Source organism: Protopterus annectens, chromosome 4.part0, assembly GCF_019279795.1.
Source record: "Protopterus annectens isolate FY-2018-M chromosome 4.part0, PAN1.0, whole genome shotgun sequence".
Lineage (NCBI taxonomy): Eukaryota > Metazoa > Chordata > Ceratodontiformes > Protopteridae > Protopterus > Protopterus annectens.
Genome location: NC_056733.1, coordinates 298,613,988 through 298,635,737, shown reverse-complemented (window position 1 = coordinate 298,635,737; position 21,750 = coordinate 298,613,988). Strand labels below are relative to the sequence as shown.

At 42.3% G+C, this 21,750-nt stretch overlaps 1 protein-coding gene across 2 annotated transcripts in view; it reads left to right on the top strand.

Moving 5' to 3' along the window:
- TESC (tescalcin) overlaps nt 1-21,750 on the top strand; it is a 734,284-nt gene that overhangs the window by 311,931 nt on the left and 400,603 nt on the right. For both annotated transcript variants that reach the window (XM_044068288.1, XM_044068287.1), the window contains exon 2: nt 18,516-18,585. In XM_044068288.1, coding sequence (XP_043924223.1) covers nt 18,516-18,585 — 70 coding nt within the window. The remainder of the gene's footprint in view (nt 1-18,515; nt 18,586-21,750) is intronic.

The window sequence follows — 21,750 nt, the reverse complement described above, 5'->3', positions numbered from 1 at the left end:
CTTGAGAAGTAATATTCCTTACATTTTAACTTTCACAGGAGCACACCATCTGAGCGGCTGCAGAGCATCTGTCATAAAACAAACTGCCTAAATGACATTTCAGGCCAGAACAACATAGATGGATCAGAAACATCAAATCACTTTTTTTCAAAGCCTCCAATAACTTGACATGCAGTACCTCCCCAGATTAATAAACTGTGCTGTGAGGTCACTGCACATCAGGGGCTCAGGCATAACATGCCGAACCAGAACAAAAAACACACAAACAGCAGATTTCCTTGAGGTGTTTTACAGGGACATGGGGGAAAGCGGTCTGAACATGCTACCCTCCCCCTGCTAAACTGCCCAGTTTCACCTTAGATGCTGCAGTCATGCTACTGGACTTGAGTGTGGCACTAGCAGATCACTTACACAAAAGTTTAACTATTAACAAGCTGGGCAGTTATACTTGTGCTGGTTCCATTACCTCAAGTGCAGTGCTAACATGTAAAGGGACTGCTTTTTTAAAACAACAGTCTGACAGTTTCAGAACTGTTATTAAGTGATGATAATAGTTAGTATACTACTTGCAAACTTGTAAATAGTTTGTCATGCTGTTCTTTTTATGACAGCTGTATACTAAAAAACAGAGCAATTTGAAATGTACAGTTTGCAAGCGTCTATAAATGATGTCAATTTCATGGTAATTTTAGTTGACTTCCTTAATACTAATTCTTTTGCAAACAGGAAAAAGCATAGCTTCATTTAGTAGAGCTCTTAGCAGTCCAGCTTCATCCATTTATGTAATTAGGCCACCATTAGGATGGCTTTTAACCACACTTCACAGGAGGCTGATGGAGAAGTTAAAGGTGTTGGGTGGAGGCCAAAACAATGAGCTGACTGTGAAACTGGCTGATTTAATGAAAGCATAGCAGACTGGCCAACATTAAAGTAATAGGCAGCTAAGAAATGAAATGGATTGGATGATCCCTGAATATTTAGGAAACCACAGCAATAAAGCACAATTAAAAGGCAGCAATACTGTACAATACTATGCCAAAGTGAAGGTTTGAAGAATGGCATAAAAACAGTAATAAAATAAAATTAAGAAAAAAGCTATGGATGATGTAAGAAAGATGTAGATGATGTAAGAGAGATATGGATGATGTAACAGAGATGTTAATGATGTGCTGGTTATGTAGGGCAGCAGTTTTTGCTCAGGGAGCTTTGGGTGGGCAGTTGCGAGTTGGAGAATGGGGGAGCATCATATGAGTATTTGGAAGGAAGTCAAGGCAGTGGACTTAATACTTGGACAAAAAAAACAGAGTGGAGCTAAAAAAGAAAAGGCAATGGGAAGCTGGTAGATGGGATTTGGTGGGAAAGGCAGGGGGAAGGCAGATGACAAGACAAAATGGACAGATGTGATCAGTAAAGTAATGGCAAATGAGATGGCACTAAGTAAGGTGAAGGGAGAAAATGAAAGATGCAGACGTGAAAGAAAAGAATGCTAAGGAAATCAAGGTTAATGGACAAGTGCAAAAAGCAGTGCCAGATAATGAGATGGGCAGAGACAATGGGGGAGGGGGCAACTGAAGTTACTGGATCAGGATATTGAAAGTTTGCAGATTGTGGAGCATAAGGCAGGAACTGCAGGAGGAGTGAAAGGGGTGAGAGCCACTATGGGGACAAAGAGGAATTTTGTAACAGGATACTCAGTAAATAAGAGGATTAATGGTCTTGACAAGCTAGACAGAATGATCATATAAGAATGAAACCAGTGTCAGGGATTAGACTTATTAAGAAATGGAAGGAGATGACCAGGGTAGTTACTATGAGGAATGGTGGATACATGCTGAAATGCATGTATGCTTTAGTGGCCTGTAAGATAAGTCATCCCTCTCCATAAAGGGGGAGCGACTATAGACCCTGTTAATTATCGCCCCGTTAGCCTGATGAGTCTGATATGTAAGCCTATGGAGAGCATCATCATGGACCTAATTAACAAGGATATAGGGAATCTGCAAACTCTCGATCCCACACAATTTGGTTTTATGAAAGGTAGATTATGCTTGCTCAACCTAGTTGACTTCTTTGAGTCAGTCATCAGAGCTGTGGATGATGGCAAGGCAGTTCATGCAGCCTACCTCAATCTGGCCAAGGCCTTTGATACCATTCCCCACTCAGGAATTATTGATAAACTCATCAAACTAGGCATCAACCCCTATATCACTAGGTGGGCTGCAAATTGACTCACAGATAGAACCCACAGTGTGAAAGTAGTGGACTCCAAATCAGACTGCTGACCAGTCACGAGTGGAGTCCCACAGGGATCAGTCCTGGGTCCCCTTCTGTTTGGCATCTACTTCTCAGAAGTCCAGGCCAACACGGAGGGACTCTGGCTGACCACGTTCATAGACAACTGCAAGCTGGGAGCTATTATTAACTCCCTAAGTGATGTAGACATCCTACAGAAAGGCCTCACTGAGACCAATGACTGGTGTCAAAACCATGGCCTTAAGCTTAATGCCAAAAAATGCATCATCACCCCCTTTGGGAAAAACTCAGTTCCCACTAATTACCACATTGATGGGAGCCCACTGAGCACTGAAGGTGTTATAAGAGATCTGGGGACACAGATTGACAGCAACCTCTCCTTCGACCACCACATTGCCACTGTGGTCAGAAAGTCCTTCTATGTGGCACATCTCATTACCAAGGGTTTTGCATCCAAGACGAAAGAGGTCAACATCTCTCTCTACTCTTCCCTCATTAGGCCAGTCATTGAGTATAATGCCCCATTTGGCATGTAGCTCAGTAGACACATGCAACAGCTGGAAAGGCCACAAAAGTACCTCACGAAGAGGATCCTAGGCCTTAAACACATGTCGTACATGGACAGACTCAAAAAACTCCAGCTATTCTCTGTCTCATATCATCTACTACAGAAATGTTACATCTAAAAAAATCCCAATCCCTCCTCACCACACTCTCCAGAGGCCTCAACCTCATTACCGCAATCAACAGAACATGCTGGAGGGACAGGTTCATAACCCAGAGACTGCCCATGCTCAGGAATAGACTTCCCATACATGTCAAGCAGAGCACCTCACTGACCCTCTTCAAGAGAAATCTTGATGAGTGGATGGGAAACAGAAAGTTCACCCCAGGGATCACTCCAGTGGCTCTACTTGATAGAGGCACTGGGAAATAATGTTGGGTGGCACAATGCCAGGGCACTTCTATGGGCTAGGCTTGTAAAGGCTGCAGGGCTATTAGCCTAGTACACACCTATGAACCTATATGGATGAGAGGTCAAGAAGGAGCAGAGCGAAATAATAATATTGATCCTTTGCCACAAAGTCATTCAGAATGTGTAAGTACCATCTCAGTACTGTCTTGTATAAAAAACAAACTGGAAATGATAATTTATGTTGGCTCCATAAGTACCAGTTCAAGATAAGAGCAAACATGCTTCTCAATAGCCTTATTAATAAAAGGAAAGTTAGAGATGCAGTGGTATTTATCCAAGTTGTCAGGGTCAGGAGTGTATTTCTTCAATACTGGGGTAACCAGTGCCTGTTTTAATGCAGTTGCAAAAAACAGATTTAATGTTGTCTTTTCCATCTGTTCCTCAATTTATGATTCTCAGATCAGACCTTGGATCCACCTTTAACCAATTCTAAGCTTTCAATCTGATGCTGAAGCTCCTCCCTCTATCTGTAATCCCTGTGTAGAGACCAGGCTTCCTTGGATCTTGTTTTCCATCATAAGCATTTGACAGATCTTGGTACTCAGGAACATGTTTCGGGAAAAATCTCTTTTAAAAGATAATCAAACCTCTTTTAGGCTAACTTTTTGTTCATCTTTGTATTTCTTCTTTTATAATAGTACTTATTCTTATTGTTCCCTACCCTTTTGATCTCATTTCTCTCTCCCCTTTTCTCTATCTCCTTTCTGGGGCTTAATTAAAATGAAGAAAGATATACTATAATTTTGTTTTCCTTCTTAGGGTTGCTCTTAATATTGACATTGTTTACCTTTTCTCCCTCTCTTTCTGTCATCTGTGACAATAGCAGATAAGCTTTCTGGATTAAAACAATGCATAACTTATTTTCACAAGCTACTAAATTCAGATGTACATCATAAGTCTGTGTATTACTTAGGGCCTTCAAGTCTAGACATCAACTGCTCTTATCTGCAAGGCCTTTGGTCAATGAGCTATAGGCTTTGATGCCTAAGATTTCTAGACCTTTGGAGCCAACTCTTTTTTTGGATCTGATAGTTATTGGATCCCGTACACCTCCTAGATTTTCAGTGGATCCTATCTCCCCTAGGCTCTGGTCTCCAAGTTTGCAGGACAGACTCCATTACCCCTGCAGGCCACCTTCCTCAACTTCTTTTCTGAAGTCAGATAGGTCTTCCTGGAGCCTCACCAAAGCTGATGTGGACAGGATGATGAGGTGATTCCTTCTGAACCAAATCCAATTAAAAGGTCTTCCTGGCTCTGCCCACTGTCACATATGGGGGAACCACTTTTTCCCCTCACTCTTTAATGGCTTCTTCTTTGAACTGATCTCTTGGATCAGAGCCCTTGGATCTAACATTTGTCCAGGGTCACTCTGCATTGGAAATGGGGCTTCATACTCCCTTGACTCCAACGTGTTCTTCGAAGTCAGCTCTGCCCCTGTTGGACCCATATCCTCCTCGGTGTGGAAGGAACTGGACACAGCTGATCCTATTCCCAAAAAGCCAAGTTTTTGGTTGCTCCCAAAGACCATCCTTATTGGAGAAATGGTCCTGCAGTAGATTCTATGATAGTGGTGTCAGCCACTAAGAAGGAGCTTGTGGAAGAAAGTTTCTCTGTTCATTCACTGGATAGGAAATCACATGCATTGGACAGACTTGGGAAGCCTATATACACCTCATCTATTTTTTTGGCAAGAGTGCTACATTATTTAGCTCATCCAGGGTAATTGGACAAAGGAAATCACCAAATCTCTCCCAGGGATTTTTTCCTGTGGATCACAGAAAATCCATTGATTCACAGTTGGCTACCCTACAGATGTTAACCAATGCCTCTATGCACTTTATCTGTAATGCCACAGAGGGTGCATCTAGCATAGCTGGCACACGTAATTCCATAAGAAGTCATGCCTGGATGCAGTTATCTGATTTTGGGGAATATTTAAAGATGTCCTTCCTCAATGTGCCATATGATGGATCAACTTTTTTTGGTCCGGAGCTTAAAGAGACCATCTCAAGAAGTGAGAAGGATGGTAAATCCCTATCTGCCATACGGATCAAATTTTCTACCTCTCAAAGAACCTTCTCCAGAAACCAGGAGGGAAGAAAGAAAATTTTGTTTCATAAGTCTCAGGGCTTTGCTTCTGACACTTTTGGAGAGAGAGCTCCCTGAGGCAGAGGGGGAACCCTTATAATGGGCATCATCCAAGGGACAGAGGTGACCCGCAAAACCAAGGCTTCAGTGGTCCTTTCTCAGAGAAGCTTTTCCAGTACTCCTGAATGGTTGCCCAACTGTCACACTCTGGATACTGTCAAGGCACTTACCTCTGTACCTAGCAACCTGGACATCCATCACTCAAGACAAATGGGTGCACAGGATCATAAGCAGTGGCTATTTCATCCCCTTCCACACCCTTCCTTTGTACCCAAAAAAAATATTGATGTTCCACCTTCACAAAGGGAATATGCTGCTTAAGAATTAAGGAGGGTTCTAAGAAAATGAGTAATCCATGATGTCCCCTCCAGACCAGAGAGAATCCAGAATTTACTCAAGATTCTTTTTAATGTCAAAGAAAAACAGGGAGCTAAGGCCAAATTTGGACCTAAGCTGCTTGAACAAGTTTGTGAAGCAAACAAAATTACACGTTTATGGTTCTGTCAATTCTTCCCTTACTGAGGAAGAATGGCTGGATATGCTCAGTCGATCTTCAGAATGTGTACTACCAAGTAAAGATGGACAGATGTTCCAGGATGTACTTTCACTTCTAACTAGGTGCCAATCATTTCCAGTTCAGAGCTCTGCCATTTGGTGTCCCCACAGCCCCTTGGTGTTTACCAAGTATGCAGCAGTTGTAGGAGCTCATCTGTAACAACTGATGAGTGTCCAGGCTTAAGAGATTTTTACTGGCTAGATGAATATATATCATCATTTCATAGCTTTACACATAAGGCTAGTGAGACTAATTGGTCCATCGTTACCAAGGACTGTGGTTTTACAGCATTATAACAGCTGCTTTTCAGGCCTCAGCAATGTAGCCATTGGAGAGGACTAGATTAAAGAAGTTAAGCAGGGGTTCCGATGGGCCATATTTGGTTTTGATAATCAGGCAACTTTGTTCCTCACCAAGGTAAGGAAGTCAGGGATGCCCAGGTAAAGACACGATTAACCGATCGCAATCGTGCAACTGTATGGTTTAGAGTGGGAAAATGATAAACTTCAACGACAAGTATGATGATTTAGAATTGTAGGGGAGTGGATTATGATTATCTTGTAGAGCAGATCAGAGATGAATTATAGGACTGTTGAAAAACTGAAAGAGTAAACCAGTTATAGGAGTATCTCAGGGCTGTAGTTCGTCAGACAAAAATACAAAATGAATTGAAGGCCTCTATGTGTACACAGGATGGTAGGCTAGCAATCAGAGAAAATTAATGAAATATAAGAGGTGGAAAGGAAGGTGTGAGTCAGGGAGGAAGCATGATATAAGGAAGCAAGCAGAAAGCCAGCAAAGGAAGTAAAGACAGCAAAGGTCCAAGCCAAAAAGGGACTGTGAGGTAAAACAAAGACTTCTTTATATATATATATATATATATATATATATATATATATATATATATATATATATGTGTGTGTGTATAGCAGCATGAAGAAAAGGAAGAGACAGTCCTGGACAGGATGAGAAAGACAGGAAGTGGTTTATAAAACACTAGGAAAAACGGAGGTAATGAATGAGTATTTCACTTCAGTCTTTACAGTGGAAAGCAAGGTGTTTGAAGTGTGAAAGAGTGAAGGCAGAGTAAAGACACCAGTGAAAATCACCTGCATTTGACAGAGAAAGGTCTGAGAAAGAATTGTTTTTCTATGTGTTTTTTACCAGCATGCATGTTCACCATCAAGCCTTCCCCTGTCAGTCTTGAGCCCATTTATTCTCCTGTACTGGGTATACCCAGCATAGAGATGAGAGACAACTGGACAGGCCATCATTTAGACAGCCTTGGAGGTGGTTTGTGTTCTCAGTGGCATGAGGGAAATGAAGACGTTTGTACTTGGCCCCTGTCTCCATCACTGGTAGCTGACAATGCGACCATGTCGCTGTGACATCTTATGCCTTCCCCCAGCCTCAACATGCCTCCTCCCACATGCTAAAGAGGGTTATAGGTTCATAGGTTTATACTAGGCTATCTGCCCTAAGGCATTTATAAGCCTAGCCCAAATTTTTGTGGCTTACGCCACCCCTTATATGAAAAAATACTGTGCCCATTAGTTTGTTGTGCCTCTGTCCAGCAGTGACACAGAGATGATTCCCAGGGTAAACCTACGACCTCCCATCCACAGGTCAAGATTTCTCTTGAACAGAGCCAGCGAGGTGCTCTGCCTCACATGGACCAGGATTTTATTCCACAGCATAGGGAGTCTCTGAGTGATAAATCTATCCCTCCAGCACGTCCTATTTATATCCGTGCTAAGGTTTAAGTCGCTTGCTCTAGTGGTTTTGGTGGATTTGGATTTTTTGAGGTGGAGCATGTCCATTAATTCCGGGTTGGACATGGCCTTGTATGTCAGGCACATGTCACCTCTGAGCAGATGGTATGCGACTGAATAGAGCTGGAGTTTCTTCAATCTGGCAGCATATGACAGATTTTAGAGTCCCTTTATCCTTTTGGTGAGGAACTTTTGGGGTCTCTCCAATTGCTGCAGATGTCGGGTGAGATACATCCCGAATGGGGCATTGTACTCGATCATTGGTCTGATAAGTGAAGAGTACAGGGGAACAATGACCTCACTAGATCTGGATGTGAATCCCTTCATGATCAGGTGGGCAATGTAGAAGGTCTTTCTAACCACTTTAGCAACGTGACCATTTTAGGATCACCAAGCCTACCTTCATGGTCTTTACCATCTGATTGTGGCAAAAAACTCTGCATGCATGATGGTCATTGAATGACTGAAAGCCACCTCTCCATAGTGGATGAATGAGCCAGCATTGTTCACTAACTCCCACCCTCGCTTTCCTTGGTCTTCCAGCAGCTGAGATCCTATTGAAATTCAGATCATCTGGATTATAGTCAGGATGCAATTCCTCTATACCATGTGGGTTGAGAAGGAACTGGATGCCCTAAGGTAGGGCAAAACATAAAACCAATATGAGCTGCCTCACTGGATGCTTAACACTCTAAGTAGCATGATGGTGAGTTCCCTAATACAGACTTTCATTATATTAAATACCACTGCAGAAGTGCACAAATAATAGAAGACATCAAGAGTTGTATCCTTATACTACGGGTGAACAAGAAACTTCTGGAGAGTGTTATGCACAGAATCCTGAGGAAAAGCTAGATGTGAAGTTGTTCTATCTCACCTTCATTCTCACTGATGGGTTCAGAGCCGATTCTCGGCTCCGACTCAGCCAAATGCAAAAGCTTGAGGTCTTCAACCAGCTCATGGCCTACTCCCTATCCCATGATGTACAGGTGCTTTCCTCAGATCTTGTTTGCCACTGCAACAGATTGGGCATTTCACCAGCTCTGGCCAGTGAATATAACTGTTTTTCAAGTTTAGTACATTTTTTTCTTAAAAATTTCATCCTCTGTACAGTTGTTAGTAGTTAGTTTAACCAGTTAGTTTAGAGAATTATAGATAGTATACCTTTCTCTTTGTCTCCCTTGTGGCCGTTATTATTAGGCCTAGTTTAACTACCTTTTCCCTTTCTTTTAAACGTTGATAGTTCTTAGCTTACACTATATATATATATATATATATATATATATATATATATATATATATACATATATATATATATATATATATATATATATGTATATATATATATATATATATATTGTTGTGTCTTTCGGCTTTTCCCGGTTAGGGGTCGCCACAGTGGAACTCCGGTCCGCTAATGATTGGTAGTTGATTTTTACGTGCAGAGTTACCAGCCCTGATGCACAACCTTCAATGAAGGTACACCCATTCATGCATGTCTCAACGCAGAAGACGCTCTAGCTGAGAATTAAACCGTGAGGCGACAATGCTACCGCAGCACCACCACCGCGGGTATATATATATATATATATATATATATATATATATATATATATATATATATATATATATATATATATATAAAATCTATGTGTGGTGTGTTTGTTGTTAGAATTAGTATCATAAAAAGGCTTAAGTATTGTTTTTGTGAGCCTGTTTTTATTTAGGACAATTTCTTCCTTAATTTTGTAGCCTGTTTAAATTAGAAGGCTTTAATACCCCCCCCCCCCAAAGGACACATATCCCATATCTATATAGGAAGAATGCAGAGTCCCTGTAATCACAACTATGCAGGTAAAAGCTGCACTCTCTAAAGTCAAAAACACAGCATCCATGGGACCGGACCAAATCCCATGCTGCGTTTTAAACGAACTTCAGAACAAACTGGCTCCCCACCTAAGCACCATGTTCAATAATAGCCTTGCATCAGGCTTTGTGCCCACTGAATGGAGCACAGTAACAGTTATCCCACTCCACAAAGGGGGAGCCACCACTGATCCCGGGAACTATCACCCTATTAGCCTGACGAGCCTGGTCTGCAAGGCCATGGAATGTATTATTGTGGAACTCAAAAACAAAGACATTGGTAACCTCCAAACTCTGGATCCCACCCAGTTCGGGTTTGTGAAAGACAGATCATGCCTCCTGAACCTGATTGACTTCTTTGAGGCAGTCACCAAAGCCGTAGATGAGGGTAAGGTGGTTCACACAGCCTGTCTTGACCTCGCCAAGGCTTTCAACACCATCCTCCATTCTGAAATTATAGCTAAACTCACTAAACTACGTATAAATCCCTATGTCACAAGATGGGTTGCCAACTGGCTCACTGACAGAACCCACACTGTAAAAGTTGCAGACTCCAAATCTGACCTCAAACCAGTGACAAGTGGAGTACAACAGGGTTCAGTCCTGGGACCTCTCTTGTTTGGTATCTACTTCTCTGAAGTATAGGCTAACACAGAAAGCCTCTGGCTAACGAAGTTCGCAGATGACTGCAAACTAGGAGCCATAGTCAAGTCACCAAATGATGTGGACATCCTACAGAAGGGCCTTGCTGAGACAGATGCCTGGTGTCAGAGCCATGGCCTCAAGCTCAATGCCAAAACGTGCACTGTCATCCCTTTTGGTAAAAACTCTGTACCCATGAACTACCACATAGGCAGCAATCTACTTAACACCAAATGTGTGATAAGAGACATTGGGACCCAGGTGGACAATAGTCTCTCCTTTGATAGTCACATTGCCACAGTAGTCAGGAAGTCCTTCTACGTGGCACACCTCATCATAAAAGAGTTTTTATCCAGGAAAAAAAAAGGTCATTGTTCCCCTCTACTCTCATTAGACCCATTATAGAGTACAACGCCCCTTTTGGAATGTACCTCACAAGACATCTGCAGCAGTTGGAGAGGCCACAGAAGTACCTCACAAAGAGGATTACTGGCCTCAAACAAATGCCCTACACTGACACTCTCAAAAAACTCCAACTTTACTCCATAGCATATCGCCTACTCTGAGGTGATCTCTGCCTAACATATAAAGCTATGTCAAACCTAGAGCTGTTGATCATGCTAGACCTAAAGAAATCCCAATCCCTCTGAGATACATGCTCTAGGGACCTAAACCTTGTCAACACAATAAACAGGACATGGAGGGATAGATTTCTGTCCCAGAGACTTCCCATACTCTGGAATACGCTACCCATCAATGTCAAGCAAAGTTCTTCATTAGCACTCTTCAAGAAAAATCTTGATGAGTGGATGGGAAATAGGAAATACACCCTGGGGATCACTTCTGTGTCTCTACTCGAAAGTGGCACAGGAAAATAACTTTCTTGGGTGGTGTAATCCAGGGAACCTTGTTGGCTAGGCTTACGTAGGCCCTTGTGCCGATAGCCTAGTACCTACCTATGACCCCATGAACCGATGGGCACTCTAACTGTGTTTATTGTTTGGGGGAGGTTCACCTCCAAGAAAATTGTTTTGTATGTCACTCATTCAGTACTAGGGTGCTGCATGAAAGAAAAAGTAAGTTGATTGCTAGAGGATAGATTAAGTACTCCTTTCAGGACTCATTAGATAAGGACAATATCCAAGACAGGCATTCAAAATCTTCAAAGACTTCTTCTGGGTCAGAGCCAAAGAAAAGCTCATTGACTCCAAAAAAATCAGACAGACCATCTACCTTGGTGCCACAAGTTTTGGAGCCAGTGGTTGTGCTTGTTGGTAGGACCCTGTCACCGGTCCTGGAGCGGGTATCTCCTACAAGTAAATCACCTATTTTACAATCAGTGGCTTCTTACATAGCGTCTTCTCGGTCCTCAAGACTCACTGATAAGTATGTGGAGTGTGTGATGCAGTAGCTTCTGCAGATCCTGGCACTTGCAAAGATTTTGTCTGGGCCGACCCCTGGGGCTTTGGGCCTGACTGAGACTCAGTCATTTACTTCTGTTCCTTCTCCGATCTGACTTGAGGTTTCGAGCTGGAGTGTTTGGAGCTGATGATAGTGGAACCGTTGGAGCCGACACCTGCTCCAGGCCTGTCTGTTCCGACTACTCTGACTTCCTCGGTGCTGAACTTGGAGTCTAGGAGCTGACACTCGCCGGTCGGGTCTGGGGATGATAGTCGAACTGACCTCTCGGTTCCGACTTTAATTCTCGGGGCTTCAGCGCAGCAGAGCTTGGCTCCTACTTTGGGCTCGGATCCCATCACTTCAGTGCAGGGGAGATCACCTGCTTCTTCGGATACAGGGGTTCCCTCTCATCGGAGCCGGGGGGCTTTTGATGCCATGAGGAGAGTATTGTCCCCTCAGGCACTCACATCATCAGAACCAGCAACCTGCTCCCCCAAAGCACCTGTGTCGACCACTGCTTCACTGGTCCCTTAAAAGGGTAGAGACCCAGAGCCTCAGGTCGCCACATTGGATGAGCTCTGCTCTTCTGAGATCTCACCAGAAGCTCCCACTGAGGAGTTTCCCAGGAAGAGACTTTGCAAGAGGAAGCATCTGGACTACCGACAGGAATCTGTCACATCAGATACTGACTTAGATGAGTCACAAGGATCCCCACGGTCCCCCTCTGACAGTATCTCTTTCGGACATATCTTGGAAATTCTCAGACAGAGGGGTTGCTGGAAGCCCATTAACCTTACTGATGATGAGTCAGTTCTCCTGAAGGCTTCTGGGTCTCAACCCTCCACCTTTTGGGTGTCTCTGCCTTTTGACGAGCTGATGGAACTCATCTCTCGAAAGGTGTGGGAGTCCCTGGATACCATGGAACCTGTCCATCTGATGCCTAACAAATTTATGACTTCCGCCCAGGACAAGGCTTTCCTAACCAAAGAAGTACCTGTTGATGCTACGGTGGTGGCAGCCACCAAGAAGGAATTGTCAGAGACCTCTACATGTGTTCATCCTCCTAACAGTGATTCTAGGATCATGGACAGATATGGTAAGTGCATGTTTAGTTCAGCGGCTTTTGCTCTTTGATTCATGAATTATCTCATGCATTTTACTAGACTGCACAGATATTTCCTTAAAGAACTCAGAGATACTCTACAGGGTGCAGTAGCTGCAGGAGTTTCAGATGAAGTAACTTCCAAGCTGCTATCCTAAATTCCCTTGTAAACTCTTCCATGCATCTGATTTTGTACACAACTGATGGAATGAGCTGGGCAGTGGGTACAGGAATTGCTCTTAGGAGACATTCCTGGATGCACTTATGTTCCTTTGTAGAGCCCTTTAAGTCATCCTTTGTGAACACCCCTTTCAATGGCTCATACCTTTTTGGACCCAAAGTGAAGGAAATGCTTACCAGGAGTGAGCAGGGCAGAAAGACTCTGTCTGCCGTCGGAGTCCATTTTTCCACCCCTACCAGACCTTACCCCAAAGGTCAGAAGGGAGGGAAGATGTAGTTCAATAAAACTCAAAGAGCTTATCAGGACACTCGTGGTGAACCCCCCTCTAGAGGCAGAGGAGGGGGTAATAATTGAAGATGCCATCTAAGTGGCAGAGGGGGTCTGCAGAATCAGGGCGACAGAGATCAGTTCTTTGGAAAGCCCTAGCAGCACTCTTGAAAGGAGGCCCACCTGTCCATTTCTGGAGGCAGTCGGGGGATGCTTATCTTTGTACCCAGATGCCTGGCAAAAAATAAAACATTGCTTGGTACAAAACATCATATCCAGAGGATACTCCATTCCCTTTGCCACCCCACCACCTCTTGTAAGGAAAATCCCAGAAGTCCCACCCAGTCACAGGGAACAAGCAACCATAGAGATTCAAAGGTTGCTAGAAAAAAGAGTCATCCAACCAGTCCCGGCAGACCAGAGAGGATCCAAAACTTACTCAAGGTTCTTTTTAGTTGCAAAGAAAATGGGACTGGAGACCCATTTTGGATCTCAGCAGACTAAACAAATCTGTCAAAAAGACAATGTTTCGGATGGTCACTATACAGTTGATGCTTCCCTTTCTCGGGAAAGACAACTGGCTGTGCTTGATAGATGTCCAGGATGCGTACTAACACATCAAAATAGCTAGACCATCCAGAGATCATCTGCACTTTCGGCAGGGAGCCAGTCACTACCAATTTCGAGCTCTGCCCTTTGGTCTCACTACAGCCCCCAGAGTGTTCACCAAATGCATGGTAGTAGTCATGGCTCACCTGAGACATTTAGGATTCCAGGATTTTTCATACATAGATGACTGGCTCCTCACCACCACCACCACCACCACCACCACCACCAGGCATCAACTCATACAAACAAGGGACACAACCTTAAACCTCTACAGTCAGTTGGGAATTACCATAAACTCAGAAAAATCTGCCTTATCGCCATCCAAGCATACCATTTTTATAGGAGTAGATATAGATTCCATTTTCATGACCATAAAACTTCCACCAGAAAGGTTTGTGTTCTACGAAAACAGGTCCTGAATCTTCTATCAAAATAAAAAGCCCCAGCTTCAATGGTGCTCAGATTATTGGAGACAATGGTGGCAGCAGTCATTGCGATTCCTTTAGGTCGAATGCTTATGCGTATACTGGAATGGCTTCTGTTCACACAATGGTCCTTTCAAGAACTTCCAATATCTCATCAAATTCTGATAACGAACTCATGCAAGAACAACCTTCACTGGTGGCTGACATCTCAACAAGTAACAATAGGTCACCCCTTTGTTCTACACACTCCTATTGCCACTGTGACCATGGACACCTCCCTGATAGGGTGGGTGGGCATTATCAGGGAAGAACAGCCCAAGGCACGTGGAAACAACACAAGGCTCACCTACATATCAAAGTCCTAGAGATGAGAGTGGTACTTCTAGCATTGCAGTCCTTTCAAGACTCCCTTCCTCTAGGGACTACTGCAATTCAGACGGACAAAACATGTCAGTGGTCTGGTATATAAGCAAACAAGGAGAAACCAGATCTTACTCCCTTTGTTGAGAGGCCCTGAGAGTATGGCAATGGGCAACTTTCACCTAGCACTTTCTGATAGCAACGCACATCCCGGGGAAGTCCAATGTGATAGCAGATAAATTGAGCAGAGCAATTCTATTGCCTCATGAGTGGTCCCTGAAGCAAGAAGTGGTGGAAGGGATATTTTGCAGATGGGGCCAGTCTTGCTGCAACCTCTTTGCAACCCCAACAAACAGAAAATGCAGCAGCTATTTTGCCCTAATCCCCCCTATGGGAGATTTCCTAAGGAATGCACTTGTACACTGTTGGCCCCCGGGTCTCCTTTATGCCTTTCCACCTTTTCCACTGATACCCAAAGTTTTACAGAAAGCAAAGACTCTGGGAAGGACCATTATTCTAATAGCCCCTTACTGGCCTCATCACATTTGGTTCACCTTTCTTCAGTCTCATCTGTTGGAAGACCCTTGGATCCTGGACCCAGTTCCAGATCTTCTGACTCATTCATCAAGGGCTCTTCATCCCACACTTCACACCATCAAACTGACAGCTTGGCTGCTCCATTTCAAAGAATAACCAGGTTTCAAAATCTCTCAGCTGCAGCTCAGCACATTATAATATCCTCCCATAAATCATCTACCAGGAAGTTATACCTTAGTAAATGGAAAATATTTTCCATATGGGCATCCCGAAACAATAGTGTCCCATATCTAGCCTCAGTTTCATCCATTTTAGAGTTTTTGACCAAACTTTTCAATGAAGGAGCAGCTGCTGCAACATTAGGGTTCAGTTAGCAGGAATCTCTAATTTTCACCTTGGTAATCAGAAGTCTAATATCATGTCCCACAGACTCTCCAAAGCTTTTCTTAAGGGCACCATTCATTTGAGACCCCCTGTTCAGTCCCCAGTTACACCATGGAATCTAAATTTTGTTCTTTCTCATATCATTTTACCCTCATTCGAACCAGCCTCATCTTTTGACCTGAAATATCTATCATGGAAAACCATTTTTCTAGTAGTTATTACGTCAGCTTGTAGGGTTTCAGATTTACACGCCTTGTCCAGTAAACCTTCATATTTAATATTTCATGACAGAGTTTCACTTAGGACAAATCCATCTTTTTTACCTAAGGTTTGTTCAGAGACAAATCTCAATCAGACTATAGAATTACCTGTTTTTTCCCTAATTATACTTAAAAGATGGAGCATACGCTGCACAAGCTTGATGTCCACAGGCAGCTTTGATTCTATTTACACAGAACTAAGGACTTTAGAAAATCAGAACAGCTCTTTGTTTCATTTTCAGTTTCAAAGAAAGGTGCTCCAGTGATAAAAAACACCTTGTCAAATGGTTGTCAGATTGCATCTCTTTTACATACAATTCTGTCCATTTACCATTACATAAAAAAATAAAGGCCCATTCAACTAGAGCTGTTTCCACATCTTCAGCCTTTTTGGCCAAACTACCAATAGATTCTATTTGTGCAGCAGCCACATGGTCTAGACCTCATACCTTTATCAATCATTACAAACTGGACAAGGCCTCCAGGGACAGGGCCTCCTTTGGTTCCACTGTCCTGAGGAATATACTCCCATGAGCCACCCAAGAAAGATGGTGTTTGGGATGCTAACCCATCAGTGAGAATGAAGGCGAGGTAGAACAACTTCACATAAAGAAGTTATGTACTCACCATAATGTTCCATGAGAGTTGTTCATCTCACCCTCATTCTTGTGTCCCACCCTCCAACCCCCTACCAGTGTCTTGTGGACCGAGAAAGAAGTTGAAACAAGTCAGGGTTGTCTTTAGTCCTTATCTAGTGTATCCTTGGATACTAATTTTTTGGAGGGGGGATCTTATCTAGTCAGCTTAGTTGGCAGCAGACAAGATCTGAGGGAAGCACCAGTGCATCATGGGATAGGGAGTAGGGCACAAGCTGGTTGAAGACCTCAAGCGTTTGCATTTAGCCGAGTCAAAGCTGAGGATCAGCTCCGAACCCATCAGTGAGAATGAAGGTGAGTTGAACAACTCACATGGAACGTTATGGTGAGTACATAACTTCTTTTTTCCTTTCTACAGAATAACATAATAAACAGGAGGAACTTGACAATGGCATACCAATCAAAGTGGGCTGTCTGGACTTTACTAAGGTCTCTGACAGTGACACAGAAGCAACTACTAAGAAAACTGTATGAGTTGAGAGTAGGATCATGGTGAAGATCTGGACTGCTGCAAAGATTTAAAGTAGCACACAGAAATTTGTTCTGAGAGGGACTGTGTCAAAAATAAATAAAGTGACTAGTAGAGTACTGCAGTGTTAGCTTGTGGTGCCTGTGCTTTTTAATGTGCTTGTTTCAGACCTATCTGTGAGACTAGAGAAAATTATGTTTCTTTCTGATGGAATAACGCTTGGTGTGGCACTGGAGGATGGAAGAGGGGTCTAAGTATTTAGAAAGGCTGACAAAGTAGGAAGAAAGGAGGAGCCTGATGTCCACTACAGAAAAATGCAAGCTACTGCATGTAGGCCACAGCAACCCAGGTGTGAATATCAGCTTGGGGAGTGGAGCTAAATGCAAAAGGGCAAGAAATGTATCTGGGGATGTGGATTGTAAATGGGGGGGGGGGGGACTGCATGGCAGTCCAGTGAACTGGACTGTCAGAAGCAGAGAGCACAGTAACAGCAGCAAGAAGAATATTGAATGCATCCCTAGAAGCTTAGAATCCAGAAGCAGTATTTTCTCTCTATTTGGCCATGATCAAAACATGTTTCAGCAGTTTTGGAAGACCACAAGGAGAGAGATATCAGGCTGATGGAAGACTTTCTGAGGAAAGCTGCTAGAAGGATGACAGTGATAGAAGGGAATAGATATAACCAGAGTAGAGAAACTGATGCCTTTCTTACTAGACACCAAAAGAGTCTAGGATGAAGTTTTATTGGTACAAAAGATCATATCAAGGAGGTTACAAGGGTCATACTGAACAAGAAAGAGAGGAGATGGATGGGCACAGGCAGGCAATTGTAGGGATCAGCTACTTTTTGGATATGCAGAATTATTCTTTCAGAAATATGGATATGGACCCATAGAATGAACTGTTGGAATAGATGGTAGATAGAGAATCCATAGTGAAAATCAGGATGCCATAGGACTAGTGGAGAAGGGATGTTGGGGAGGCAAAACTTTATAGGCTTAGTGTCACCTTTTGCTATCAAGCAAATGTAATGCAACCAATTTAGCCACTGTGAGACAAATATAAACCGATAAGAAGCTGAGACTCAAAAGGAGACAAACAGTGAGATGGATATAGTGAGATACTGCTTAACTGGAAACTGCTGGAAAGAAACAGGTTTCTGAGCTCAGCTAGTATTTGCCAAAATGAATGGCTTGATAGCTTCATTATTCAAAAGAAGAAGGCGCTGCGGACTTTCAGATGACATCCTTTGACACATCTAGCCATAACATAGCTGACTTCTAGTAAATAAAAAGTAGGACTCATTTTACCCTTGTAAAAAGATAAAATAACCACTTACTAAAATGATTGATTGTATAGAAGTAACAAGGCACATCAAATATGGATCTAAGTAATTCCAGTGTTTAAGTCTAAGAATGAGATAGGCAAGGGATTAGAAGTCAGACATGAGGAGGAAAATTGCTGTGGGGGTCTCTGCATACTTCTTACAAGGAGGTAACTATATAGTTTCTAAGTAACCTGCAAAGTTCGATGAGTTTATAGATACATTTGATTGAGCACTTTGTCCTCATAATTTACAACCTGTGCAGTTCATGAATCATTCTGTCTGTCAGCCATTGTGACATTCTGTTTGTCTTTTTTTTCTTTCTAGTCACTTCAGATCAAATTGAAATCCTTCACAGAAGATTTAAGTATTTAAGCGAAGGTCGTATCAAGCTCCGGTATAGTTATATATTTACAATTATTTAATTCATGTATAATGATACTATTTAATAGACTGGTCATACTTTAGTTAAGCACATCCTCCTAGAGTGATATTTGTTTTTCATTACTGTTTTCTGTTTCATTTTAATCTCATTTGATTAGTATTAGTATCTGCATATAGAAAAATATTCACACTTACCTTCGCTGAAAGTAAGTAAACTAGCCGGACTGCAATATTGGTCAAAAAAAGAAGTCTGGCAGCAAAATTCTAGTGTGTTTCCCCCCATTACCCTGTGCTAGAGGACCCTGGGAGTTATTATATTAATTAGGAACCTCCCAAATGGGAGTGTCCAGGCTTGGCCGCACCCTCAGAGTTAAGTGATTTTGGTTGTTCTCTCATTGGTATTTTTTTTCAGCTTATACTTCATTCATGTCAGCTGGTTTGCACTTGGGACAGTATCTAGACTCAACCTATTACAGCAGCAATAGAAAAGGCACCAGACAAATACTTATTTTCCAAAAAAAAAAAAAATGACAAATCACATCTAAATATTATTTGTGTTCATTTTTTATTTCTTTAAACTAATAGTTGTTTATACTTCAGTTTTTGAATATTTTCACATCTTACAAATTCAGCTAATATTCATGAATTATTCTTCTTTCTGTCACATTTTTCTCATGCTATCCATGATTTCATGATATCATTCTAAAGTGCTCTTTCTGAAAAAAAAAGGAGGAATCTGGCTTAGCTTGATCAGCATTTAAGTTACAGTATGTATTCATTGTAGCCCTAAATACTACCAGTGCTTTATTCTTTATAGTACTTGTCTAAGGAACATGTAGTAGGCTGGACATATGCATAATAGGTATACACATATTTTATACCTAAAAATGACAGCATTACTACCTAAGTAATCATATCTGCCCTACACGTTTATAGGTCACTGTAGCAATAAATGATAGCAAGTCATTCCTTGCCTGGCAGCTGTTAATCAACCTCCTGTTGTGAACACGGTATTGCTTTATTAATGGCTATGCTATAAAATCCGTCTAAATGGTTGAAGTTTGTCCCTTACTACATTGCCTATGCAGCCTTTGGCACCATATAACATCTGCTGTGTCTCTGAGATTTCTGTATGCCTACTCAGCTGGAGCCGTGCATATATTTAATATATAAAGGCAAAAAAAAATAAAAGTACTGCACATTTAATATACAGGTGAAACTTTGTAACTGCATTTGACTACCAAACCTGATATGCATCTAAACTGTAAAATAGGACTGTATGTAAATAACTATTTGGGAATATTAGAATATGCAAATTAGGGACTAAAGAAAGCAGTGCCATTCATAACATAAGAAAGCTTGTATCTGTAATTGTGCAAAGACAAATAGCCAAACTGCAGAGGCACAGAGCTGTTAGTATGTATAATATCAACAGCTTGAAATATAGGTGGTAATTTTAAATTGGAAGACATGCAAGTCTGTGTATTGGAATGCAACTGATTATGCATGGATGCCATGGTAGGATGAAAAAGAGGAAATCTGGGGACTAGGGGAACAATGGCTGTTTAAGATAAAGCAAACTTTGGTCATGAAGGGCTCTAAATAAAAACAAAGATCTCAAATACAAAATAAGTTGCTCCTAGCAATCAGTATAATCCTTGCAGCATAGAGCTGTTGTGATCATAACATGGCACAGCAGTTAATACCATAGCCATGGAGTTTTGTGCCTGCTGTGGGTTTGCAAAGTCAGTATTGGAAAGGCATATGTAAAATTATTGTATAATTATCAATCTATGAAGATACCAAGGCATGACCATCCCCCACTCTGGAATCATAGATAAACTTACCAAGCTGGGCATTAATCCTTACATCACTCAATGGGTTGCCAACTGGCTTACTGACAGAACCCACACTGTAAAAGTAGCTGACTCCAAATCCAGCCCCAGACAAGTGACAAGTGGAGTACCTCAGGGTTCAGTCCTGGGACCTCTCTTGTTTGGCATCTATTTCTCTGAAGTACAGGCCAACACTAAAGGACTCTGGCTAACAAAGTTTGCAGATGACTGCAAACTGGGAGCCATTATTGAATCCCCAAATTATGTTGATACTCTACAAAAGGGCCTTACAGAAACAGATGCTTGGTGCCAGTGCCATGGGCTCAAGCTCAATGCCAAGAAATGTATAGTTATCCCCTATGGGAAAAAAAACATGTACCCATGAATTATCACATAGGTGGTAGTACACTAAACACCGAAAGTGTGATAAGAGGCTTAGGGACACAGGTGGACAGTGGTCTCAGCTTCAATAACCACATCCCCACAACAGTCAGGAAATCCTTCTATGTGGCACACCTCATCACTAAGGGCTTTTCATCCAGAAAATGGAGGTCATTGTCCCTCTGTACTCATCCCTCATTAGACCCATTATAGAATACAACACTCCATTTGGTATGTACCTCTCAAGACATCTGCAACAACTGGAAAGGCCACAGAAATACCTCACTAAAAGAGTCACAGGCCTAAAGCAGATGCCCTATGCTGACCGCCTTAAAAAACTCCAGCTATACTCTGTCGCATATCATCTACTCTGAGGTGATCTCTGCTTAAAATACAAGGCCATGCCAAACCCAGAGCTGTTGGACATGCTACACTTAAAGAAATCCCAGTCCCTCAGAGCCACAAGCCCCAGGGATCTAAACCTTGTCATCACAATAAACAAAACATGCTGGAGGGATACGTTCCTGACCCAGAGATTCCCCAGACTCTGGAGTAGACTGCCCATACATGTCAAGCAGAGCACCTCTTTGGCCCTCTTCAAAAGGAACCTTGATGTTTGGATGGGAGAAAGGAAATTCACCCCAGGGATCACGTCAGTTGCCCTGCTAGACAGGGGTCCAGAGAAGTAAATAATGTGGGAAGAAATAGCCAGGGAATTGTTATCGCTAGGCTTCTATAGGCCCTAGGGCCAATAGCCTAGTACCAACCTATGAATTATCATGTACTGGTCAGAATATGGAAATAGATGCTGACCTGCACCTTCAGCATCAGTTTCTTATCCAGGAAAACTGCAAGGCTGTGCACTAGGGCAGTAAATTTTATGCTAAAGTTTTAGAAGAAAATAAAGATAAAAAATGGAACTTGTGGTAATGGTACAGTGGCATGTATCAGCATTGCCTTAA